Source organism: Zeus faber (genome assembly GCF_960531495.2).
Source record: "Zeus faber genome assembly, chromosome: 3".
NCBI lineage: Eukaryota > Metazoa > Chordata > Actinopteri > Zeiformes > Zeidae > Zeus > Zeus faber.
This window is the reverse complement of record NC_137190.1, coordinates 15516540-15541921: the sequence shown is the minus strand read 5'-3', so window position 1 is coordinate 15541921 and position 25382 is coordinate 15516540. Positions and strand designations below refer to the sequence as shown.

At 40.9% G+C, this 25382-nt stretch overlaps 2 protein-coding genes across 2 annotated transcripts; both read right to left on the bottom strand.

Annotated features, from left to right (window-relative positions):
* Positions 1 to 1995: 1995 nt before the first annotated feature.
* Positions 1996 to 5461, bottom strand: psmb1 (proteasome 20S subunit beta 1). Its single transcript, XM_079998276.1, has 6 exons — positions 5290 to 5461; positions 5051 to 5158; positions 3730 to 3811; positions 3317 to 3446; positions 2733 to 2839; positions 1996 to 2300 (listed from the first exon to the last, which is right to left on the bottom strand). Exons 1-6 carry the CDS (start codon positions 5388 to 5390, stop codon positions 2115 to 2117), a joined length of 714 nt encoding a protein of 237 aa, XP_079854402.1. The 5' UTR covers positions 5391 to 5461; the 3' UTR covers positions 1996 to 2114.
* A 465-nt stretch (positions 5462 to 5926) lies between these two features.
* phf10 (PHD finger protein 10) lies at positions 5927 to 23025 on the bottom strand. Its single transcript, XM_079997238.1, has 13 exons — positions 22911 to 23025; positions 19229 to 19338; positions 18677 to 18807; positions 17114 to 17197; positions 16075 to 16199; positions 15205 to 15354; positions 14981 to 15090; positions 14676 to 14823; positions 12889 to 12942; positions 12691 to 12807; positions 8553 to 8661; positions 7825 to 8013; positions 5927 to 7436 (listed from the first exon to the last, which is right to left on the bottom strand). The coding sequence occupies exons 1-13, from the start codon at positions 23001 to 23003 to the stop codon at positions 7351 to 7353; spliced, it is 1506 nt and encodes a 501-aa protein (XP_079853364.1). The 5' UTR covers positions 23004 to 23025; the 3' UTR covers positions 5927 to 7350.
* Positions 23026 to 25382: the final 2357 nt, after the last annotated feature.

The following is a 25382-nucleotide window of genomic DNA, read 5'->3' as shown; positions in this document are numbered from 1 at the left end:
GAAGGTACTGAAGAACACTGAACTCATTGTCGTGTTCATGAAACCAGTTTGAGAGGACTTTTGCTTTGTGACACGGTGCATCGTCAAGCTGGAAGTAGACATTAGAGAAGGTGGTAAATTGTTGCCATGAAGGGATGCACATTGTCAGTAACAATACTCAAATAGGCTGTGGCATTCAAGCCATGATTGATTGATATTAACAGGTCCAAAGTGTGCCAAGAAAATAATTCCACACTATTACACCACCGCCACCAGTCTGTTGGACTGTTGACACAAGGAAGGCTGGGTCCATGGATTCATACTTTCGCCGCCAAATTCTGACCCTACCATCTGTGAGCTTCAGCAGAAATGGAGATTCATCAGACCAGGCTACGTTTTTTTCAGTCCTCAACTGTCCACCTTTGAGCACGTGCCCACTGCAGCCTCAGCTTTCTGTTCTTGGCTGACAGAAGTGGAACCCCGACATGGTCTTCTGCTGTTGTAGCCCATCTGCCTCAAGCTCCGATGTGTCGTGCATTCTGAGATGTTTTTCTGCTCACCACAATGATACAGAGTGGTTATCTGGGTAATTAATAGCTCAGGCAGTGCCATCATGAATATAAGTAAATCAGCTCAAAACGGCTTGGAGCCAAGACAACCACCACCAGTACAGTGTGCCATATGTATGTAATGCACTTGAAGATTGTCTGTTTTCTGTTTTGAGTGGAGTCTAGTGAGGGGAGTCTAGCGAGGGGAGTCCAGCGAGGGGAGTCCAGTGAGGGGAGTCTAGTGAGGAGAGTCTAGTTCAAGTTCAAGTGACTGGAGTCTAGTGAGTGGGGTCCCAATTCTTAGTCTTCCATCTAGACCATAAGTTATTTAAGTATTTTCATCTCACCAAAATGCATTTCTTTAAATGGTCAAACAACTGCCTACACTAAATCATATCCGCCAGCCATGGTATTAACAAAATAAACAGTCAGGGTATACAACAGTGTTGTGCCCTTAGAAATTTAACATTGAACGCAAACTGCATTGTGCACACATCTTTTTGACCACGGATGAGGCTAAATGCTGTGTTCAAGTCTTTACCAGTTTGTTCCTTTAGATGGTTTATCTGGGACTGTGATGGTCTGAGCTTACCGACAAAATGTACTTATTGCACAATGTACAGAGGCTTGTGTGGTTTGTCATAAATATTACCAAAATGGATGCTGCTCGGAAGCCCGATGCTGTTTTACCGAGAGCAATTTCAGTCACTGACATGTTGCTGCTGCGGAATCATTAGTCAAGACTACAACTGCAAAGAAACATGGACAACACCAACATAAATTCCACCATTTCTATATGACAGACATGGCCAAAAGTTTTGAGATCTCCAGTTGTTTAAATTCAATCGGTGAATTACAGTGTTGTACAGTGACACACTTTGTTTTGGCGCTGTACTCTAAACTTTTTCGATTAACAAGGAAACAATTAAAAGTCAATTTGTTCTTTATGTTCATCCCCTTTAGGTGAAGGTTTCTTAATAGGCTTTTATAGATTAATCTTTTTGCAGGCTAAAAGTATGAATATTTCTCAGTGACCTTTGGATTGAATAGTTGATCTAAAATGTGAGTGATCAAAGTTTTACATGGCTACTTTACCAGTATTATCTGACTTTTGTTAGTTTGTTAGTATTTGTTTATTTTGTATCTACTACAAGTGTAAATACAAGAAATCTGTAAATGATTCAAGTTATTTTCTGTTTTCTAAGAAAGTAAAAGCTGATAAAAAAAATAATAATAATTGGGGGGGGCGGCACATATTTTGCTGTATTCTGGAAGGATTAAGCATTCAATGAACATTTTTTTCCGGGGGGTGAAAAGGTCTGCGCAAGGGGTGCTGTAGCCTCGGTGTACACGATAAAGGTTCAAATCTGTCCTGTGAAATACGGTTAATTGTTTTCGGGCAAGTTTTACGACAGTGGTGTGAAAGTGCAATTGTACTCAGAAATTGTAGGGGCTTCAATACCAAAAGTAACATAACGCTGCTTTAATTGGAGGTCATAACCTATATGCATCCAACATATATAAAAAATAAAAATGGAACGTACAACTCCAGCACTTTATTCTTAATAGTGTCAATTATGCCAGAAATTAGTCCTTCCTCAACGGGAGAGTCTCCTCCTTGATGCCGTCCTTGGTGACGACACAGATCCGGAGAGCGTCCCCGGTGTAGACGTCTCTTTCTGCCGCTGAGATGAAGACGTCTTTGACCAGCTGGGTTGCCTTCTCGAGAGTCAGAGGAACATGCTGCACACCCTCCATGTTCTTAAAACCAATCTGCGAAAGGAAAAGTAGGCAGAACAAAAACTAAAAATCCCTATCAAAATAAAGGAATGTGATAGCTTAGACTGTAATAAAACAAATTATTGAGTTCCACAATATCTTCTTTTTTGTTTTCAGTTATTTTTCCCACTCAACAAAAATTGTTATTTTGAACGACAAAATATTTTGCGGTGTCCTTATTTGCTACATCAATATAAATGAAACTTAAAAAGCTACCAATTCACTGTATGATCCAATTTGTTAACTTTCACTTACTCACATAAGTTAATCACACTTTTCCAGCCACATAAAGCCCTTTACAGTTAAAGCCTCCCAAAGCTCTTAGTCTTGCTCAAGGACAAAGATGAGTTTTGACACTAGTAGTCGAGGGAAATCGAACTTCCAAACGACAGGTCATTTTACTCAGCACCAGAATAAAATGACTACCTGGTTGTCGAGAAGTGGCTGTAGCATGGCGCTTGCTGATCCTCCAGCCTTGTAGGTGTCTCTCTGATAAGATCCCACCGGGTCAAAGCTGTACACTGCTCCTTTGCCTACAAAACAGAGTAACAAATTTAATTAGGAATAAGTCATTGTAAAAATGTAGATCTAAAAAGAGGCTAAAAATATTTAATCCACACTTAAGTCATTGGTAACCATCGCTCAACCAAGTCCAAAAATTTCCTTGTTGTTAAGAATAAAGCACAACTAAGTGAAAGTAGTTTTTGTTCTTGTTAATAATGATGCATAAAATTAACTACACCAATTAAAGCACATTACTTTATTACATAACATGCACTGCATGTTATTACACCACTAACAGAAACCAGGTTGTTGCAACAGCACAGTAATGGAGCATAGTAACAAACATGGAACCTATAGTCAAAATTGTAAACAATCTTGGATAGGTTTACGATTGGCAGAACATATTTCAACCCTGACTATGAATGAAATTAGTATTAATAAAAACAATTTAAAAAACAGGGGAAGAAATTTTTTTTTTAACAAGAGTTACTGCTGGAGGTACCAACCCTCCTCATCCAGTCCTCCAATGATGTTGTAGACGTAGTAGGGAAAGAACCTCCTGCCATAGAGGATGGTGGACAACATGGCTGCGATGGCCCCGCTGGTCATCATCTTGTTGTTCGAGTGCTTGTACATCTGATAGAACAAGGAAAGAAAATAATTAACCAACGGGAGTAAAACTGTAGATGCAGTAGAGGCCACGCCCAAAACAAAAGCTGTGGGCCGGCAATCAAGTCGTGATACTGTCGGTATGAACCGTAAAATTCATTGGGCATAATCTAGGCTTTAGAAAGAAAGCTGTAGTCTGATGGGAATAATAAATTGCTTTGCTGAAGACCAAGTAATATGTACAAGTCTCAGTAAACAGTTTACCATTAGGTTCAAACTTCAATGAATACACAAAAGAAGGCAAATATACCTTTAGCCGGGCATCAATAATTTTTGTAAGAGTCAAGCAGTCGCCATGGAAACCGCTGCAGCCGATGACCGTGGTGTCTGTCCTGCATGAGTTAAGAGGAAAAGCATAAAGTCAGTGAAGCTGTGCGTCCCAGTGAAGGCCAGTCATTAAGATCTTTCTTAATGTCGTCTCGCTCAGTCTAATCTACAGAAAAGGCCCTGAACTACTGTGAGAGACCAACGATGAATGATCAGGATCCTCCAAGGTCTAAATTGATGACCAAAAACTTAAAGAGTATAATATTTACATATTTTCTATTAAATACATGTTGCTCGTTTGCTTTTTAGGGGTCCAGCCCGAAGGTCTGGAATCATACTGTTTTTGTTCAGATTTCTATTGTTATTATTCTAGCCATTCTCTGGGAGGAAGTGCCTGGAAATCGTGGAATCCATGGACAAGAAACCAAATAATTGTGTTCGGGTTTGTCCAGATATGCTGTGGTCCAAGTTTGATGAACATCGGACCATATCTGTAGGAGTAGTTATACCCCCCCCAAAATTAGTAAAATTATTATATGGGATTTTTTATTTATTTATTTAAAAAAACACAGGTAACATCACCCAATTTGGGACTATCACTCTGAAAGGGCTTTTAAATGGGACACGGCACGACATCATCATCCAGTTTGGTATAACTGTGCAGGTTATGACTCTGAGGCGCTGCACATTGTTTTATTTTCCTTTGAACAAGGAGGGCATTAATAACCAGGTTTAATTGATTGTTTGTCTTTAATTGGTCCTATTATTGCCATTGCTGCGACTAACCTGGACCTTTATCATTTCTATTTCATTGGCTTTGGTTAAAGTGAGGCACTTTGCAAAATGTCTATGAAAATGTTATAAAAACATAGGTTGTTATCATGCAGTGGTGGAAGAGACACTCTGTAGTCACTCTTTTCCTAAAGGAAAAGTACAAATGACTGAAGTGAAAGTGAAAGTACCACAAGGCCTATTTACCAAAGTAAGACTATGCAAGAAATTGCTGTTAAATGTACTTAAAGTGTTAAAAGTACTTGTCATATCCAGTGCCCTGATATAAATATATATTTTAAAAAGCCCATAATACGGCGTGCCGTGTCTAGGGTACCAATTGTTACATTTTCATTATCCGTACATATATATTCAATATAGACTTCAACATATAGGCTGTATGTTAGTGTTCATCTGTGTTTCTATAATTAATTTGCACCGTTGCACACAGCGCTTCTTTCTTGAATCAAGCGACGCTTCCTTCCTACTGCGGGACGAGCCGAGCAGACGGCGCTGGATGATGAAGCACTTACAGCCTGTAGCATTTCGGAGAGTCGCGGCTGTGGATGGAGTAGCCTTCACTCAGTCTCGTGTCTGAAGCTACGATGGCGAAGTCTTCCCCGGCAAGTGCAAGCACAGTCCTGGGGGGGGGAAAACACAGCGAAATCATAACTGACGGCTCCCTCGCTAGCTAACAGTAGCCCAGAGCTAACCGAAACAAGATAGCGGCGGTGCTAGGTGGCTAGCGGCTACCCGCCAGAGCGTCACTCACCCCCCGTTGAAAGTGTACGGCGAAAACCTGTGTTCCACCGGGCCGGTGTAGTGATAGTCTCTCATCTTTCCATTGTCCCCAAACGCCTGCATGGACAGCATGGTTACCGTTCTAAGACACTCCGCGACGATGGGGGGGACTGACCGGCTCAACTCGCTGTCTCACCGCAATATGGCTGCTCTCCTTCCGGTACATGGGCTTCGTCGACTTATTCCACCGCGGGTGAGCGCCCCCTGGAGGCCGTGGACTAGAACGCATGGCTTCGGGGGCCAAGCTAGTAATCCTGCACCGTACGTACACGACTCCCAACTGTACATTAATATATAATATTGACTCTGGAATACTTACACATTTTTCCTCTTATGTCTGTTTGTATTAATATTTTTATTTTTTTATGCTTTGTCATTGAACTGCACTGTACTTACATGATGGCACGAGACTAATAAAGAATCTGGAATATTGAAAAGGATAAATACTGCAAGGCACAAGTTTGTATTTAGGATTTCTAAATAAAAAATAAACCCGGAAACATACATATATTTCTTCGTCCAAAAATAAATACAATCCCCACATTTTTAATACAAAGAAAAGAAACATTTCTTCATCCACAAAAAAAATAATGTTACTTGTGTTGTGTAAACAATTTTACAAAAACATGTATCATTAATATGTGATTAAATATATTATATGCTCTTACTGCTTACAGATTTTTTACACCTAAACCCGCATTTAAATGGTTGATTCACATTTGGACGCGTTTGCATTTGTATTCTTTATTTGGGACGTCACATCATATTATTGGTTTTATTGACAGTAGTGAAGAAGTATGTAATCTACTAAACTGAATTATTGTGAAGTCTTTTATTGAAAACAAAATTCAGTGACTGACAAGTAACACATTTCATATACACATAACACCTGCAGGATGATCTAGAATGTAAAAAAAACCCCCAAAAAACACAAACTGAAAATACAAATGTAAAAAAAAAAAAAAAAAAAAGTTAAATTAAGAAAATCAGTGACTCCAGACTGTGAGAATTCATTTCATACATCACTGTCAATTTATACATTTAAGTGAGAAATTTATCATTAGTTTTAAAGCCTACGGCCCATCTATACAACCAGAAAACTGCTGTACATAAAAAAAACTACTTTAACAAAGTCGATTATCAACTCCATTATCACTAGTTACTTTTAGCTTGTGATAAGTCTGTGTCAAGCCAAGATACCTGGGTCAATTAAGTTATAACACAGGATCAAAAGCACCATTTTCATGTAAAAAAAAAAAAAATTATTAAAAAAATGTAATAGAAAATTAAATATGAAAAAAACAGTAATGAGCCGACAGTGTTCGAGAATGTTTACAACGATAAACAAAGACTGATTAGTAGAAATGGTTGGCATACCGGTTAATGAGTCAACTCATCCATGTGCCATTTGGTCTCGTGGTAAAGGCCAGACATGAGGTAACTTAAAAAAAACTATTTGCATGAAGCTTACCCACAGGGTTTATAACCACAAAAAGTGTAAGTAAATAAGAAAATACAGAAAAAAACAACAACACTGAGCTGCAACAATTCATCAAATAAACAAATAGTGAAATATGATTATCAGAGAGTAAAGCTAAATTATGAGCAACAATCAGCTTGCAGAACAGTGACCTGTGACAAAATGTTACACATCAATATTGGTTCAAAAAGAATATTACCTATAAGGTCAACAGGTCCAATAGGAAAAAATGCCTTTTATGTATTTTTCAGTCATGTTTTTGTATAATAGCCTCATATATAATTTAACTTCCCCTTGATGGTAAAGATGTGAGAATTTAAGGTGGGTATGAAAAATGGAATCCCCAAATTCCTATAATTCTCTCTCTCTCTCTCTCGCTCTCTCTCGCTCTCTCTCTCTCTCTCATTCTTGAGAGAATAACATTTTGGTACCCTTACCTTTAAAACTCAAAAATGTCATGTTGATGAGAGACGTAAATGTGAGGTAAATCTGTAAAGATCTGGCTAAGTTCACAGAGGAAACAGAACAGATGTCGTCATGTCAAGTCCGATCCTACTTGGACTTTTTGGGTGTTTTGGCACCTCCCTTCTTCTTGGGCGTGGTTAACTCTTTTTCACATAACCTGCAAACCCAGAGACCTGAGGAGGCAGACAAGATGCACAACCATGAGCTATTCTGAACTCGAGGAGAATTAAATAGATATGAATGGAAAAACTAGGAAATTGAGGCATCGAGCCCTTTAATCCAAATAATGTTGGATTCACGATCACAGCAAAGTTGGATGGACTACTAGGAAAATTTGTTGATTTAAGCTTATGTATCCCACAAAATGTATCGGTCGGCTGATTAAATTTAATTTATATCCAGCGCAGTAATTAAAGTTCTCAAAAATAAATACAGTTTTTCTCTCAATTGCCAATCGGTGCCCAAAATATTTCTGTTATAAAAATAAATAAAATTAAATTTAAAAAAAAGGAGCAACCGAAAGGAGCGAGCGCTGAGGTCACCGTGAGTGCGGGGACTCACCGACGGGTATGGTGTCCATGCCGACACAGAAAGTGTGATATCCCCGGTCACACTGGTCACAGAACATCATCTCGTCCTCGTGATGCGGCTGCTGGCACACGGTGCATGTCTTGCACTCCATGCACTGCCAGTGGTACGTCTGGATGACGCGCACCAGCTCGCCGCTCATGTCCAAGCAGGACGGGTGGCCTGGGGAGGTGCAGCGATGTGCAAATGAGCAGTCGTAAACACACACACACACACACACACACACACACGCGCGCGCGCACGCACATGCACACGCACACGCACAGGTAAATGCAGACCGAAAGAAATGCTTGGACAGATACTAGCGCTGCTGACTGGTGATGCATGTTAGCGTAACTAATGGAAACTGAATGAAATGTGATGAATAATGAATAAACATGAACACAACACAGTGATGCGCAGATGGTGAATAGAAATATCCAAAACCCATAGATGTCGGGTCTAGTCATATTAGCCGATATAATTGGGGAGTATCCACAAAAACCCGCATGATCAAAAGTGGTGCACACAAAAATATGTAAAGGAAGAACACCACCACAATATAGCAACAAATGTATTTGTTAATAATAAATAAAACAAGCACTGCAACACCAAATATGGATTAATATTTCACTTGATGCTGAAAATTACAGTATGTTAAGAACTACCTTGATATCTCATAGAGACAGGAACTATCCATTAAAATTGTTATTTCAACTTACCGCTGTTTTCACATTGGGAGCAGTGAATGAGAGCCTCTGGCTTGCCTTTCTTGTTGGCTTCTTTACCCTTCTGGCAAATGCCACATATAGCATTGGGAATGACCTTAGGCTGCAAGGGCAGAATAATGCTATGAAAACCAATCAGCGTTTGACATTTTAAAGTAATGGACAAAAAAAAAAAAAGAAAAAAAAAGTGTTAGACTATTTTTTGAAGCTTGAAATGGGTGTGTCCACTTTTGGAACAGTAAAATACTAGCAACTTAAAACCAAGAAAAAAGGCCAAGTCCAAGTATTTTGAAATCAAAGTTAAATGCCCCTTTTCATTGATGTGTCATGTTGAGCAAGTACACTTTACTTATAAATACTGTATTTACAGGAGAAAAAAAATATATATTTTTTACACTATATTAATGCAGACTACACAGTATGACATACATTGCGGGCAACATGAATAATTCTAACTATACCATAGTCATTGTGTTATTTACTGACTGCAATCATTTGGATACTTCATTTTTTTTAAATTGTGTGGTGAAGTAACTCTCCATGCAGAATAACTGTAAAGCCTCTTAATAGAAGACAGTGCATTTAGAAATTAAATGGCACACTCCATCAAATAAAATACCTGAGTTTCTTATCAGTTCTATGATAAATAATGGTAAAAAGTGATTAGTTCTAAACCACACAATAAAGGAAAAACACCTCTTTTCTCACTTTCTAACATGTAAAGTGTTGCTCTTCTGGTGGGAAGATTAAGCAGCACAGACGTTGCTCATCCTAAATTGTATTGTCAGAGGATTTCTGTGCATTGACAAATATACACACCCTAAAATGTTCACTGTTCCTGTTTGGGCGTTTGCCAGGTAAATGTAAACCTCACAACTGCAATGTGTTTTGCAAACAATTACCACCTCCTGATCGCACTATGAGTTTTAAAGTTTTATTTAAACTCTATAACTGCAGTATCTAAATATGGACATCTCAAAAGATGATTTCTTATATAACATACCATCAGGTTAGATTGGAACATTGAACAGAAGCAGGAATCAAACAGAGCAGACAGACTAGAAGATTAAGGAACCTTAAAATCAAGAAGTCACATGTCACCAATCAAAATATCTGGATAATTCATGATTTGTTTTCTAATATTCTATATTGCAGATGAATAAAAAATAGATGCAACTTACTGGGGTTAACTTAAAAAAAAAATAATATTGGGCAGCCAATAAAAGAAAAGCACGATGGTAAATGTAACGTTTCTGTCTGTGAGATTTTAACTGGGTTGATTTAGATTTGTTCGTTTTCATTCATCTATAAAGGGCAGCGTCCTAGAGCAGAGTGTATCTTAAAGTTGCTGAAAAATAACCGTTCTATGGATGTTCAGGCCATACGGACACATTGTTGTCTAGTCAGAGATTTCAGGCTGACCATTAACTGTCTACGGTTTCTAGCTCCCTGCAGAGGCTCTTGGACAAACTGTGACATCCTTGATTAAACGTTCCCTGACAGAGTGGGATCCAATTAGACAGAAATAGTATGAGTTTAGTGAAGGTCAAAAAGTAAAGTAAATAGAAAGGATAGCTAAACAGAGAAAGAGAAAAAGCAGAAGAGGGAAATAATAGAGGAGGGGCTTGGGCCCATTTTAACCAACACAAACCCGGTAACTGCTCATTTCATTCTAGCACCTTATATTTTCAACAATTACCTTGTGAATTTACCAATTCATCCTTTAAGCTGTGCTTCTTTTCTGAGCTCATATTGTATCCTATACAAGCAATATTGACCTCACAGCAAGTAGTAATGAAAACCAAAATGAGCAATTGCTGGTGTTTGATCTGGGAATGGGCCGGTCCGGTTTTCGTGAAATATAATTTAACTTTAACACTGAATAACATAAATTGCAAATGAAGGAGACAATACATGTATCGAAAGACAAACAATTTTGCCAAAACAAATTCAAAGGTATAACCACTTCCTTAATTGTCACATGTTCAAGTGCTTTTTTTTGTGTTTGACATATGTTTAATTCAAATGGGGATAGACATTGATGCAGGTAAATGAAACCCCCCAAAAATACCAGGGTTGAGCTCCAGTCACACCGGGAATTGGCGAAGTGATGTTCTTTTGCGTGTCTTTGCAAAGAAGGCGCTACCCGTGCTAAACCTTTAGCTTGGTTGGTGTGATAACATAATGAAACATGATTACATCATTTACTTCTGCCTCATCACTATGCAACTCACGGCACGTTTATTTGGGGTACATTTATTCTCGGTCAGTGCAGAACTGTATAAAATATGAAAGCTCTGCTTTACACACCACAAAGGTGGCTTTGCTATTGTGCAAATCTACGTTGAACATAGATTGCGACCTGACTCCAAACCATTGAAATTAATTCAACTTGGTGAAACTTTTTTATGGTCACAAATGCAGGCGTGACTGGGACCATGACTTGGGAAACCATGCCTCAGCATACTGACCCACAGTTACACAGGAGAAAAGGTTGATCAACGTATGCATTCATGTCGGTCATCTATTTTGTATTCACTTTTTAGATTTCAGTTTTCTTTTTACCTTCATTGTCAATAAACATAGCTGTCTGTACTTTCAAAAGAGGATTATAATTTGTTGATACAAACCATAAGATCCTAATGCGAGGTTATTAGGAAGTCTTAGCATTAGTAGTCGGACTACATGCAACAAGTGCCCTGTGGTGCAAGCGCACGACCAGGTAACATGCCTAAAAGACACACGGGTCTGATTACACAATATAAAACATAATGCCTACAATTCAACATTAATCAGATCTGCACAAGACCAAGACCACCTTTTGTGAGGTTTATGTTCTGCTTACAGATATGCTGAAGGTCGTTCCTGCTGCTCCGTAAAACTATTTAGCAAGCATAACCATTGATGTCAAATAAGAATATACTAAAATGTTTTATGTTGACCATAGCTAAACGGCCATTTGTTCTCATTGCCATGACATGCACCAACGTTCTGTTATATAAGGGCCGTAGGGTTTTTACATTAGGGGAACTTGCTGAATAATATCTTATTAGTGTTTCTAGATGGGTGAGCTAGCTAGACGGCCTCATCTAAGCCCTCTGGAAAGTGGAAACCCTGAGTAAGCCGGACAAAATAACAACAAGCTGAACTGACAAGGTGTTTAAGCATCAACTGGAAGGGGACCCTGTTCACACCACAAAGCTGTACAGAATGGCAAAGAATTAAGGTCACATCATGGTAGGGCTGATGTGGGCCAGGCCACAATTTGTATTAATGTTTCATCTAAACTCCACCAGCTCAGGCTAGCAGCAGTGTGAACAAGGTCAGTGTTTCCTAAAAAATATATATATAATTATAATAATAAGGCCCATATCAAACAGCTGTCTGGTGATAAGAAACAGACAAAGAACGTTACCATTGAATTCACAGAGTATATAATCCATATACTGACATACACTCAGATTAAGTGCATTCCACATTTAGAGTAAAATAATTTTTGGTTATAAAACATTCAATACTAATCACATAACTAGTGTTCTTTAGCTACCACCATAATAATGTAGCTTCAATTTCTGAATCATCGCAGAAATTAGAATGACATAATCTCCATTGTAAAAAGAAAAAAAAAAAGGAAAAAAAGAAGAGAAGGAAAACGAGCAGTAATAATATCTGCTGACTTGTTTTTAAGGTTTAAAATAGTATATTTTAAGTGGTGGCAGAAAATAGGTCTTATCAAAAGAGCTTTCAAAATAAAACTTTGTTTAAATTATTATTCTTAAATTGCCTTTAGGGAAATCTGAAATTGCGCAGTGATATAAACAATATGGAACCGTGCTTTTAAACTGTTATTATTGCTTAGAACGTTGACGTTTTGTCACCTCGACCACACTGACTGGAGAACTCCTAGGGTGTGCGCTTACGTGCACGTGGATGTGAATATCACCCAGCTTCTCCCAGTCGAAAGTGCCTTGAACTGTAGAAACTGGAGAACGGAGTTAGGAAAGCGAGGGAGTGGTGGAGGGATGGAGTAAAGGAGTAGTAGTACTAGCAGTAGAAAGAGGAAGGGGGGGGGGGTAAACAAAGTGCTGCTGCTGTTGAAGGAGAGGAGAGTTCAGGTGGTTTTGTCTTCTACCTTATACCCGGTGACGGCTGCTGTTTTGTGAGATGCGGGCTGCTTCTGGCTGCCCTCCTTCCCGGGCGTGGCTGTCCGGTCCTTGGCCTTAGCCTTGTGTCCCTGTCCCTGTCCTCCTCCTCCTCCTGCTCCTCCTCCTCCTCCACCACCACCACCACCACCACCTCCTCCTCCTCCTCCTCCTCCTCCTCCTCCTCCCCCTCCTCCTCCCTCCTGGCTCTCCACGTCTGACGTGTTGCCGGAAGAACTATCCTAAAGAGCGAGGAGGAAGACAGAAGGAGAAGGAATGAGAGGGGCGAGACACATAAGTTCCGCCACCTGGGACAGAAGTGGCCAAACCTGAGGCTTGTAAGCGTATGTGGCTCTTCACTGTGTACATATGCTGCTCTTCTGTCAACATACTGCCTCCATTTTTTCCCCAATGAAAAACACACACATATATATATATATATATATATATATATATACGTATATGTATATACATATATATACATATACATATATATATATACACATACGTATATGTATATACATATATATACATATACATATATACATATATATATATATATACATACGTATATGTATATACATATATATATATATATACACATACGTATATGTATATACATATATATACATATACATATATATATATATACACATACGTATATGTATATACATATATATACATATACATATATATATATATACATACGTATATGTATATACATATATATACACATATACATATATATATATATATACACATACGTATATGTATATACATATATATACATATACATATATATACATATACATATATATACATATATATATATATATATATATATATATAATATATAATTACGCTGGACGAGGGACCAGTGGGCCTCAGTGCTGTTCTCTGATTAAAGTTAATTTACATTGAGCAGAAATGATGGCCGCCAACGATGTTGGAGACATCAAGGAGGGCGCTATGCATCAGCCACTGTTGTCACCAGACGAGCCTTTGGTGGTGGTGGTGGTGGTGGTGGTGTTACAGTGTGGGCAGGTGTGTCTAGTCAATACAGAACTGCCCTACACTTTGTGAATGGTACAGTGACAAGCCCATACTACCTGAATAACATCATTAGTCCAGTCATTGTGCCCCTGCATGAACAACACAGGCCTAATTTCATCTTCATGGACGACAATGCTCCAGCTCATCGAGGTGGCATCATTAGGGAACGGCTGCTGGAGACTGGGGTACCTCAAATGGAGTGGCCTGCACTTTCTCCAGACCTGAATCCCATAGAAAGCCTATGGGATCAGCTGAGTCACCATGTAGAGGCTCATAACTCTGCACCCCAGAACCTCAATGACCTGAGGACCACCCTTCAAGAAGAGTGGGGTGCCAGGCCTCAGCAGACAGTAAGTCAACTTGTGAACAGCATGAGACGTCGTTGTCAAGCTGTAATTGATTCTCAAGGTCACATGACAAGTTATTGAGACATTGACATTTTTTGTTGTGGTAAACCCACCACTGTTGTTGGCTTTTGTTTCAATCAATTGTTTGAGATGAGGAAATCACCATTGCATGCTTCTACTTAAATGCCCTACTTTCATGATATAATATCACTGTAGCGTGAACTTTTTACATTTTCCATAAATTTCACCCGGAAGTCAAATATCCCTAACTTTTTGTGAGTAGTGTATGTATGAAAGTATGTATATGTAAACCCCTTGAATCTCTTGAATCTTGTGATTCAACTTCAACAACTGGCAAGTTAAGGGAAGAGTGTGGGGAAAAAAAACATTACGGAATATTCTCAGTGTGAGAATTTTTTTAAATCTGAAAGTAAAAAGTGTGTGTGTTTGTGTGTGCGCGCGTCATGGAGCTCTTTGCAGGGATACTGCATTTTTTTTGGGCTATTAGTGTCTGACTGGTTGGCCAACCTTGACCTAGAAAGTTATTAGTAGCAGTCGATTTCCGAAGATCTTACTGATGAGTTCTTGTTCTTTTTGTCGTCTTTGCCGTCCTCTGCATCATCTGAGTCAGGTTCAGAGTCTAGTGCAGGGAGCTCTGGATCCAGAGGGGGCTCAAACAAAGCGGTGTTCAGCGGCAAGTAACGAAGCTCATTGGGCGAGTACCTGTTTGGACCCACCGCCATTAAAGAGGAGAGGGCACAGATTACAAAAAGAACGCATATTTTACTGTTTTAATAAACACAATGTCTTGTGTTGATTTGACCAAGTGTACTTTATTTACTGTAAATGTTAACATGTTAGGAATATTGAGACGATGTACCTCTTGTAGTATTCCTGGAACTGTCCAGGAATCAGGGCAACAGGATATGGCCCGGTCCTGGTTAGTTCTGGAGCCAGCACCTTGAAGCGTCCCTGGGGTACCTGGATGATCTGGAATAGCAAAACGAGCAAATTGAAAAACAAAGATCCGCCAGAAAAAAAAAAAAAAAAAAGTAAACATTAGATTTTGACTTTGAATTGACTTTGTGTTACAGCGGAACTAACGTGTGTCTGCAGGTCAAAGTAAGCTCTTCTCTCTTCCATGCGCTCGCGGTTGAAGTTGCTGTTGAACTCTGCAGCCTTCTTGGCTGCTTTCTTGATGTATTCGGGAACTTTGCTTGCTTCCACCTTCTGAGGGTTCTGCTGCTGCATTTGCTGAGAACGATAGATAAATACTGACATTTCACCCAACGCATTTTAGCGAAATTGTTGTATTTATTGTTAAGGCTGCCTGTAAATACCACATTTACATATGGGAAATTACGGGGGTTTGAATTGTACCCTAAACTCCCAATCATTTACAGTAAAACAAATATATTTGTAGAACAATGAAGCTTATTCATCTTAGAGTAGTTATAGCGTGTGTAAAGCAGTTCCATTATCAGGTCTTAGACTGTATATTTGAACAAACATTTTGCATTAATGATAGAGTCAACATAACAGGTGCATTTCAAATGAATGAACACCTGAATAAGAAAATTTCAGTTGACAATTAATTGTTATTATGCAGCCATCTTAATACAAGCCTATAACTGTGTCTAATACACATCCACTTTATGAAGAAGAGCCATTTAGCGACATTGTAAAAGTACATGGAATACAATTTGGTGCATTCCTTAATTTAGTATGGAAACATGGAAGTGCAAGGTTGAAAGTGAAATTTTACAAAACAATCGCAGTCAGCTTAAATAATTGCGATCAGGCAATTATGTAAAAATTGTGATAGCTCTACACACGAGAAGCTGTCAAGTCTGTGATACTTTCATGCATATTAATTTCATGCATATTTCTTATACATGTCCCAATGCCACAGATACTATATACGGATACTGATACGACATTCAAGTATATTTTTTGTGTGTAATAATATCTTACAGAGTACTCTTTAGCAATCCTCTGTCTCTCTCGCTCCTGCAGTATGACTGAATACTCAGAGTGTTTGGAGGGATACTCCTTTATCATCAGATCTATCACCTCATCACTCCGCAATGCTGTCAACCCTGGAAAAAAAAAAAAAAAAAAAATCAGACACTGATACCCAGTCCTAACTAAATGTAAAGGATAGGTTTGATTTTTTTCAACCTAGGCCTTCTTAAAATGTTGGTTCGCATGATATATAGTATTACAACCTCAGCACAAAAGCACAGTTTTCGCTTTCTCACCTTGCGCGCTTGAAAATGGCAACTTCTAATAAGACTCGGAGGGTCTCACGAAACGGAAAGAAACAAGTGCAGCAATGAATACTGCACACTGTGTTCATGATGTGTTAATGTTTTGTAAAGGTCACACAGCTTATTTTATGCAATAAATGCAGCTTACAAAGCCATAAAAATATATATAGATAAACAAAATAACAATTCAAATATAAATCGCAGACCCCTTGCTGCACCATCTGACCGAAGCCGATTGTGCCAATATTCCGTTCCCTGTGCCTCTATTTTTTCCCCTCATCCAAAGTAATGATAGCTACAGCAGGTTGCCAGTAGGAAGCTGCACAACTTCCTGTTTTTAGTCTCTTACATTAGTGTGGCTATACGTAGCCAAAAGGGATGGATAGACAGACAGACAGATTCTTTATTGTTTGATATAACATATAATGATTGTTTGATACTATAGCGAGCTTCCCATTTTGAAAAAGGAGATTTGCCGTTTTTTAAGGTTTAAATATTTATATATATAAATATTTATATTTGTCCAAAGTGTTCAGCGAGGTTGTGCTATGAATAAATGATGGAGCACCTGGGTTGAAAAATGGCAAACATATCCTTTAACACTTCTAGTGAGATAGTAGTATTTTAGTCCTTACTTGTATGCACTTAAATGGCTTTGAGTAACTAAATACAAAAAAAAAAAAAAAATAAAAAGATTCTATAGCCTTCTCTATTCTTTTTTAATATATGAGAATAATTCTTACCCAAGGTGCACTGTGTCTCAGTGATGACATTCTGTTCTCGCAGGTAAAGTTTTTCCTTGTGGGACAAGTCTCTCCTCTCCAAGTCTGCACAGCAGTAGAGTAAACAACAGGCAAATAAACAGAAAAACAACAGCAGGGTATCAGAGAGAGAACATTTGACATGTTTCTTGTTTTCAAGTTGACTGGTGTCAATATCTCCATAATAGGCTGCAAACCACTTGGTTATGTTTCTTTACAAGCCCTGTATATTATTTTTCAATAAAAGCACCTATGCGGGTGAGCATGTCTTGCACGGATTGGTGAAATAATTAAGCTCTGATGCGATGAACCATACACTCTACTGAGTGCCTTGTAGTTTATTATTACAATTAGAAATGTACCGATCCATTGTTTTTCCATTTCCGATTGGATTTCGAGACATATGTGCCGCCACCGATACTGATTCAGATACCAGAGCTTTTTTTCTTCTTATTATTATTGTTGTTGTTGGTATTATGCGTAGGGTTACATGAGGGTGTAGTAAATCACATAGAACTTCTCATTAAAAGAGCAAAAAATATACAAAAATCCATGATATTAAAATGTATTCCAAAGTTATTTATTTGAACTGTAAGTTAAGTAGGCTTCACATACAAACAGGTGTAGGTTTTCAAGGTGAATATTTGGAGAGAAAAAAAAAAATAATAATAATAAAAAAATAAAATTTTATATATATGTAAAAAAAAAAATTAAATCAAGAACTGGATCTGGACCGTAGTCAACCGTTGCGCCATATTGGAACGGTCGTGGACCTTTTTTTCCCCCCACTAACTCCACGTAGCTCATAAACCCTTGAATAAAAAAAGACTCAATGAAATCGGTTGAGAAATGTAAAGGTATAGTGCTTTTTAATCGGGAAAAAACGCAGCTCCCCCCATTGACTTGTTTTCGTTTACAGGCCAGTCTTGCCTGTTCCAATATAGCAGCGACTTTGACGTAAGATTATTTTGGTTTTAAACCGGACACAACCGCCAAGCCGAAGGACTTATCTATGTAGATTTTAATGATCATCCGGTGATTCATTCCAGTATGGCACGGCAAGAATAGAACCACAACTCTCAGTGGCTCTATGGCGGCACATTATGATGTATGTCGGAATCATGACATCTTATTTTGAGGGTCAACACAGCTGAATGGCTGATTCAACCTATGACGATTTGCCCAACTCCAACTGCCAGTTCCTACTTACTCATTGCTCATTACAGGTTAATTATTTGCCGAGTTTAAGTCTCAATGAGGCAGACCATTAAATTAGCCAAATAAAATGGCTGGTTCATGTTCCAGGGCAAGCTATGGAATGAAATTTGGATCAGCACGTGGATTGGCGATATCAGTCCAATACCGATGATTGAAAGACATCAGTATCGGCACCCGATACCAACATTGGATCGGACCCATCTCTATAACAATTTAGTTTATATTGTTGAATAACTTGAAGCTACAGTGTTTATAACCAATAAGTTATGTTGGAAAATTAACATCATGGTATCACTACTGGAATCAGTGTTTCAGATTTAAGCTTACCAGGGTACTTCCTCTTGAAAGAGGTGATGCCCAAGTACTCGCTGACCTGCTCCTGTAGCATGTAATACTCCCCAGTATCGTCTGCAGGCCATTTGTACTCAGTCAGGTTCTCTGCTGGAAAGTATGTGGGACTGAAGGGGATGATGAAGGGAAAAAATAAGGCACTGGCTAACACTGATTCAATAGAAGAACTGCCTTCTCTGTTTCCCATATTCATAGACATGGCATGCCACTGCTCCATCTCCACATTTTATATCACACTTCGCTCTAATGACATTGTTCCAGTTGAAATATGATGGTTCACTGATGTTTCTTGCACCAATTAAAAACGTTGGTGCCTGTAATTCATTACTTTTACATCGGTCTGTCAGTGTGTGTGTGTGTGTGTGTGTGTGTGTGTGTGTGTGCGCGTGCACGCGTGTGTGCGGAACGGGACGTTCTCATGTGTACTTACGATGATATGGAATAAGATTAATATCCAATATCACCACGTCAAGCCTAAACATTGGCGGGTCATCTCTAAGCCGAGTCACAGCAACCAGGCCAACCTACCCTGCTTCTTGATTGGATGTGTCACAGCTTCGGGAGCTGTCACCAGAACCCATTCTCCTCCTTTTAGGAGGTTGGCTTCCATCATTGGACACTTCCTCTATTATATCCTCCTGTGGAATAAAATAAAGAACAAATAAATAATTTATAGACATTTCTGACCACTTGAAATGTCGTTTGATTGTCAAATATTGACGCAAGACTAAAGAATAATTTGTTCAAAGTGAACCAATCTTTGAAATGACTTGGGAGTGGCGATAGTGGCGCCGCCCTTTCAGTCGCCTGCGCCGGCACCCCGGTCGACTTTTGCACATTTTACTTTTTTTCTTTCCATTTTTTATCATAATGTCCACCAAAAAGCATTGGCGGTTATCTCTTACTGCCGCAATGCACTCGTGGATATAAAAACTTCCCAAAAATAAGAACGTTGGGACTTTTTATCCGTGGAACTAGAGTGGCCGACTGAAATTCTACGCGAACACTCTCAAGGGGAAGCACCGAGGTAAACGAGGCGACATTCAGGTCAGAATGAGGACGCAACCTCACCGTCCACCACTGCCAAGCATTCTTCTTGCCAACGTTCAGTCTCTGGAGAACAAGATGGATGAACTCCGAGCGAGGATTAAATTCCAACGGGACACGAGGAACTGTTGCGTCCTCTGCCTGACAAACACATGGCTGAACCCGCTGGTGCCGGATGAAGCCATTCGTCCAGCTGAGTCCTTCTCCGTGTTCCACGGTGACAGATCGGGGGAGTCGGGGAAATCCAAAGGTGGAGGTGTCTGCCTCATGGTAAACAACCGCTGGTGTAACCCCAATAACACTAAGACTCTCTCCAGCTCCTGCTCGCTGAACCTGGAACAGCTGACAATCTTATGCCGTCCAGTTTATCTCCCCTGGGAATTCAGCACGGTCAACATTACAGCCGTTTATATTCCACCGCAAGCGGACACCGACACGGCACTGTCAGACCTGTATGATGTGTTGTGCGGATTTCAAAACAAACATCCTGACGCGGCTGTGGTGTTTAACAGGGCGAACCTTAAAAAAGTTCTGCCTAATTTCCACCAACACATCTTGTGTGCCACCAGGGGAGACAGAACTTTGGACCATTGCTACACGCCGTACAAGAACGGATACAAGACCGTCTCGCTCCCTGCTTTCGGGAAATCAGATCACGCCACGATTTTGCTGGTTCCCGTTTACAGGCCTCTGATCGCGTGAGAATTGGTGGTGACGAGGGAAGTGAAGCGGTGGACGGACCAATCAGAGGCTGCGCTTCAGGATGCTCTGACTGACGTAGACTGGGACATGTTCCAATCAAGTTCAAGTGACGTCAGCGAGTTTGGGGACGTAGCGGTGTTCACTAAAATATTCAACATCTCCCTGGCTGAATCAGTGGTCCCGTCCTGCTTCAAGAGGTCCACCGCCGTTCCTGTCCTGAAGATCGCCTCTCCTGCCTGCCTGAATGACTACCGTCCGGTGGCCCTCACCTTTGTGGTCATGAAGTGTTTCGAGAGGCTGATTAAGGATTATATCTGCGCCTCCCTCCCCGCACCTTGGACCCGTTGCAGTTTGCGTACCAGCAGAACAGATCCACGGATGATGCGGTTTCCCAGGTACTGCATACCATGCTCACGCACCTGGATGGCCCGAAGGGGGCCTATGTGAGATTGCTGTTCATCATTTATTGTTCAGCTTTCAATACCATAGTCGCCACCAGACTGGCTGTCAAGCTGCAGGAGTTCGGACTAAATACTCCGCTGTGTGCCTGGATCCTCGACTTCCACTCAGCCCGGCCCCAGGTGGTTAGGGTGGGGAAGCATATGTCCAGCTCCCTCACCCTGAACACAGGATCCCCCCCAAGGCTGCGTCCTCAGGCCCCTAGTGTACTCCCTGTATACACATGACTGTGTAGCGAGGTCCAGCTCCAACACCACCATCAAGTTTGCTGACGACACTGTTGTCGTTGGCCTGATCACCGACTGCGATGAGAAGGCCTACCGCGAGGAGGTGGCTGACCTGTCACTCTGGTGCCAGGACAACAGCCTCCACCTGAACGTCAGCAAAACTAAGGAGCTGATTGTGGACTTTAGGCGAGGATTACAACCAAGGAGGCACGCGTCCTTGGTGATTAATGGGACTTCTGTCGACAGGGTGAGCAGCTTCAAGTACCTGGGAGCCCACATCACAGAGGATTTAACATGGACTTTACAAACACATTCTGGTGAGAAAGGCGAGGCAGCGTCTTCACCACCTCAGGAAGCTGAGGAAATTCCAGGTCTCGTGAGGATCCTCAAGTCCCTCTACTCTGGAGCAGTGGGGAGCATCCTGACAGGCAACATCAATGCCTGTTTTGGGAACTGTACTGCTCAGGACAGGCGGACCCTGCAGAGGGTGGTGCGTTCAGCTGAACGTACCACTGGAACTACACTCTCCTCCCTGCAGGACTTATACACCAGGAGGTGTAGTAGCAGAGCCCGCAGGATCATGAAGGATCCTCACCACCCCAACAACGGACTGTTCCAGCTGCTGCGATCAGGCAAGCGCCTCCGCAGTCACACAGCGAGAACAGAGAGACTGAGACTGAGTTTTTTCCCGCAAGCCATAATAACTGTCAATGCTGACCTCACCAGGGGTCGGTACCTCACTTTATTCACATGCCACTTTAATGCACATATCTGTGTGTACAGAATTAGCCTATACCATATACATAAGCCTTTTCCCTTTATCTATTCTATTTTATTCTATATATTTTTATTTTATTCTATAGTATTCGACTTAGACTTACTGCATTACGTTTTAGGAATCAGTTAGTTGGTCTAGTAGAAATTCTTAGGTAGCTACTGTGTTCAGTCTCGGACATATTGTGTGTTATCACCGGGTGCGCTGCATTGACATTTCACTGCACATATGTATGAAAGTATGTATATGTATGTGACGAATAAAACTCTTGAATCTTGAGTCGATCGGGCAAAATAAATACAAAATATGAACATAAAAATAATCAGAAGACTATATAGACTAAAACTAAAATGCAAAGCAAAAGAAGGCCAAGGGATCTGGGGTAATCCGCATGGAATGTGGCTGATTTACACTTTCGCATTGCACCAAATTAACTCATTTGGACAAGTTACTTTCACAATAGTTCTTTTTTTTCCTTTCTTTTTTTTACGAATGGGGATAAACGATTTGCTGGGATCCACGGTCTGCATTCTTCCGCGTCAAATAAACGGAACAGAACTAAATGATTATTGTGAGAACTCCATTCACAACTCCAACAGACTCTCGTTCGTCGGAATTCCTCTCGAACGAAGAGTCGGAAAAACGAACGACTCTTTTACTGAGTGACTCGTCAAGAACCGAGTCTTCCAAAAATGGTAAACCTTTCACCACTAGTGTTAAAAACAAAACTAGCCATAGGAAACCTACTGAAAGGCGATAGATCACCCCAATGTGAGCATAACAACAACGCCCCAGCAAGAGAGTCTCCATTTGAAAAATAATATAATGTAAATACGTCGGGCACTCGGCAATCCATTGAGCGCACGTATTGGAAACAAAGGGTGACGCTAAGGTTACTACGAGGCTGGCGCTAACTGTTAGCCAGCTTGTAAGTTGCACAAGGCGGACACGGACAGCCTGTGGTGGCGTTTCATCCGGTTCTATCCAGGTGCTACATTACCTTTATGGATTGTGCTCCCGGAGTGGCGGGGTTGCTATCACAGGGTGGTCTGACGCACGGCGCGGCAGCCATGTTTGGACCTGCTAGCTGCATGAGCGTTAGCGTCTCTGCGCTCCTGCTCGTATGCGGCGTTCCAGTGACCTCGGAAATCGGTGGTTCCGAGTCGGCGTTGAAGAAAAAACGGGAGACCGCCGTCGCAGCATAATGTATGTTTGTGCGGCAAGCTTGTGATTTATACAAGTTATAAAGCGGATATCACCGTAATAGTAAGACTATGGAGTCGTTTAGATTGAAGTCACGTGTGTTATCAAATAATAATAAAAAATAAAAATAAAAACATGCCAAGAGAACTTCGTTCATCCGTTAACGTTGTGTAAGACACATGGACACGTAAAATGACCGTCCCTTTGCGCTTTCCAAGTAGGAAGTGTGTTTTTCCGAGTTTGAACTTTGGTGAAACGCAGCAGCAACGCTAGTGGTTGTGTGCGATACGCTTTTCGTCACTATACAGTATTATCATTACATCATAATTATTCGATTTAAAATACGTGGCGGAAAGTCACATTTCAAGTAACCTTTTGGACAATGTGCTATGTAAACACGAGCTTCAGAGAAATTATTGATACATTTTATTGCATTTTAAAGTTATCCACATCAGGGGGCAGGCCAACATGGCGGTGTGCACCATTAACCATGAACAACATTCCCGTTGTATAGATTATTATTTATTTTACCAAGTAAAATGTCGTTTTGAACTACTATGTAGATTTGATGTTGTGGCAACATGGGGACTACCGACACAAATTACAGTTTTCCGAGTTTCCCTGGAATGCCGCATCACTTCCTGCTGCCTCTCGACCCTATACAAACTTATGCCGATTTCCTACTGCGCCAAAAACCCAGTAACACGCGCTAACATCCAGCATTTGTCATTAGTGGGAAAGGTAACACCCAAGTTTCAGTCCTGGGTCGGATGACCCTGAAATAGTCACAGGTTTTAATCGGCTCCACCTCCGATCAGCTCTGAAGTAAACAGGACACCCGGGTTGACCTGCTGATTTTGGTCCCTTTACCTGCGCGATGTGATGTTCATTTAAGTTCGGGATGCTGGCGCGTTAATAGACATGTATGTGTATCATTTGATCACTTCATATTCAATTTAGAATTCAAAATCAGAAGTTAAGAACTTTTTTCCCCCACATGGGGGGACCATGAAAGTGGGACCATAAAACTTATGTGTGGGGACCACAGTAGAGGACCCCCACGTCTGGCTCTGAGCCACTCCAGCACCGCCCCAAGCCGGTCTCTGAACCGGAGGAGCTTCTCCACTCCCCACGATCCAGTATAGATGTACGAACGATCCGATTCTTTTGAACGCCTCTTTTGTAGGAACGGAGGGAACTGAGTCTCGTTTTTTTCCCTCCAAGTTTTAGAGTTTTATGTCGTTGTTTGTTTAAGTTGCTGTCTCTGCTACTGTTTTTCTTCCCAATCACACTGGAAACATGACACGCCACTTTAACTGCGCGTTAGTAAAGTTGAACATGACACACCAGAATAAAAATGTAACTACAACAGTATTTTTTCTGGCAATGGGAAAGGCGTCAATCGCCTACTTTAGCGGGTTTACTTGGGTATACCCACTAATTTTGGTATAAAAACAGTATTAGTGCACTTTCTAATCCACAGTGGGCAGTAGAAGCATGTGGTGGGGCATTGCCCGACCCCTGCCCATGCCTAGGGTTTTGCTGTCTGCTGCCTTGGTGCCTGATAGGGCCATCCATGGCAGATTGGCCTCAGGTCAGAGGCCAGACAAATAACGATTCAGAAGACCTATGAGAAGATCAGAAATAGTTTGCAGCCATTGAACCTCTCCCGGTCTAGGGAGACCAGGGCCTACTTCTAGTGCCAGGCCTGGGAGTGGAGCTTGCAGGAAAGCACCTGTTGACTGGTCGGCACAGGCCAAAAAAGCAATTGTGGCCACTGCCTTGTTGGCCCACCACCCAGTAGGCAGGGGCGGAGTGGGCTTAGGGGTGCCGGACCAGGGTAATCAGGATTTTGTCAGGAGGTTCAAGGGACACTTTGAGGAACTCCTTAACTCAACTGATACGCCCACCGTGGAGGAAGCATGGGCGGAGTGTTCTGGGCGATCAGAACCCACCTCCTTGGCGGAAGTCACTGAGGCCGCAAGAATCCGTACTTGTAGCTTGAAACTACATAGTGGCAAAGCACCTGGAGTGGATGAGATCTGCCCAGAAATACCAGAGTTATTGAAATTTGTGGGTTTGTCATGAATGACAAGCCTCTTCAATGTTGCATGGATGTCGGGAACCATACCAGGGGATTGTCCGAAAGACTTTGGTCCCGATTTTAAAAAGGGGGACCAGAGGGTGTGATCCAACTATCGAGGTGTCACATTTATCAGCCTCCCAGGGAACGCCTATGCCAGGGTACTGGAAGGAGGATCCAGCCAAA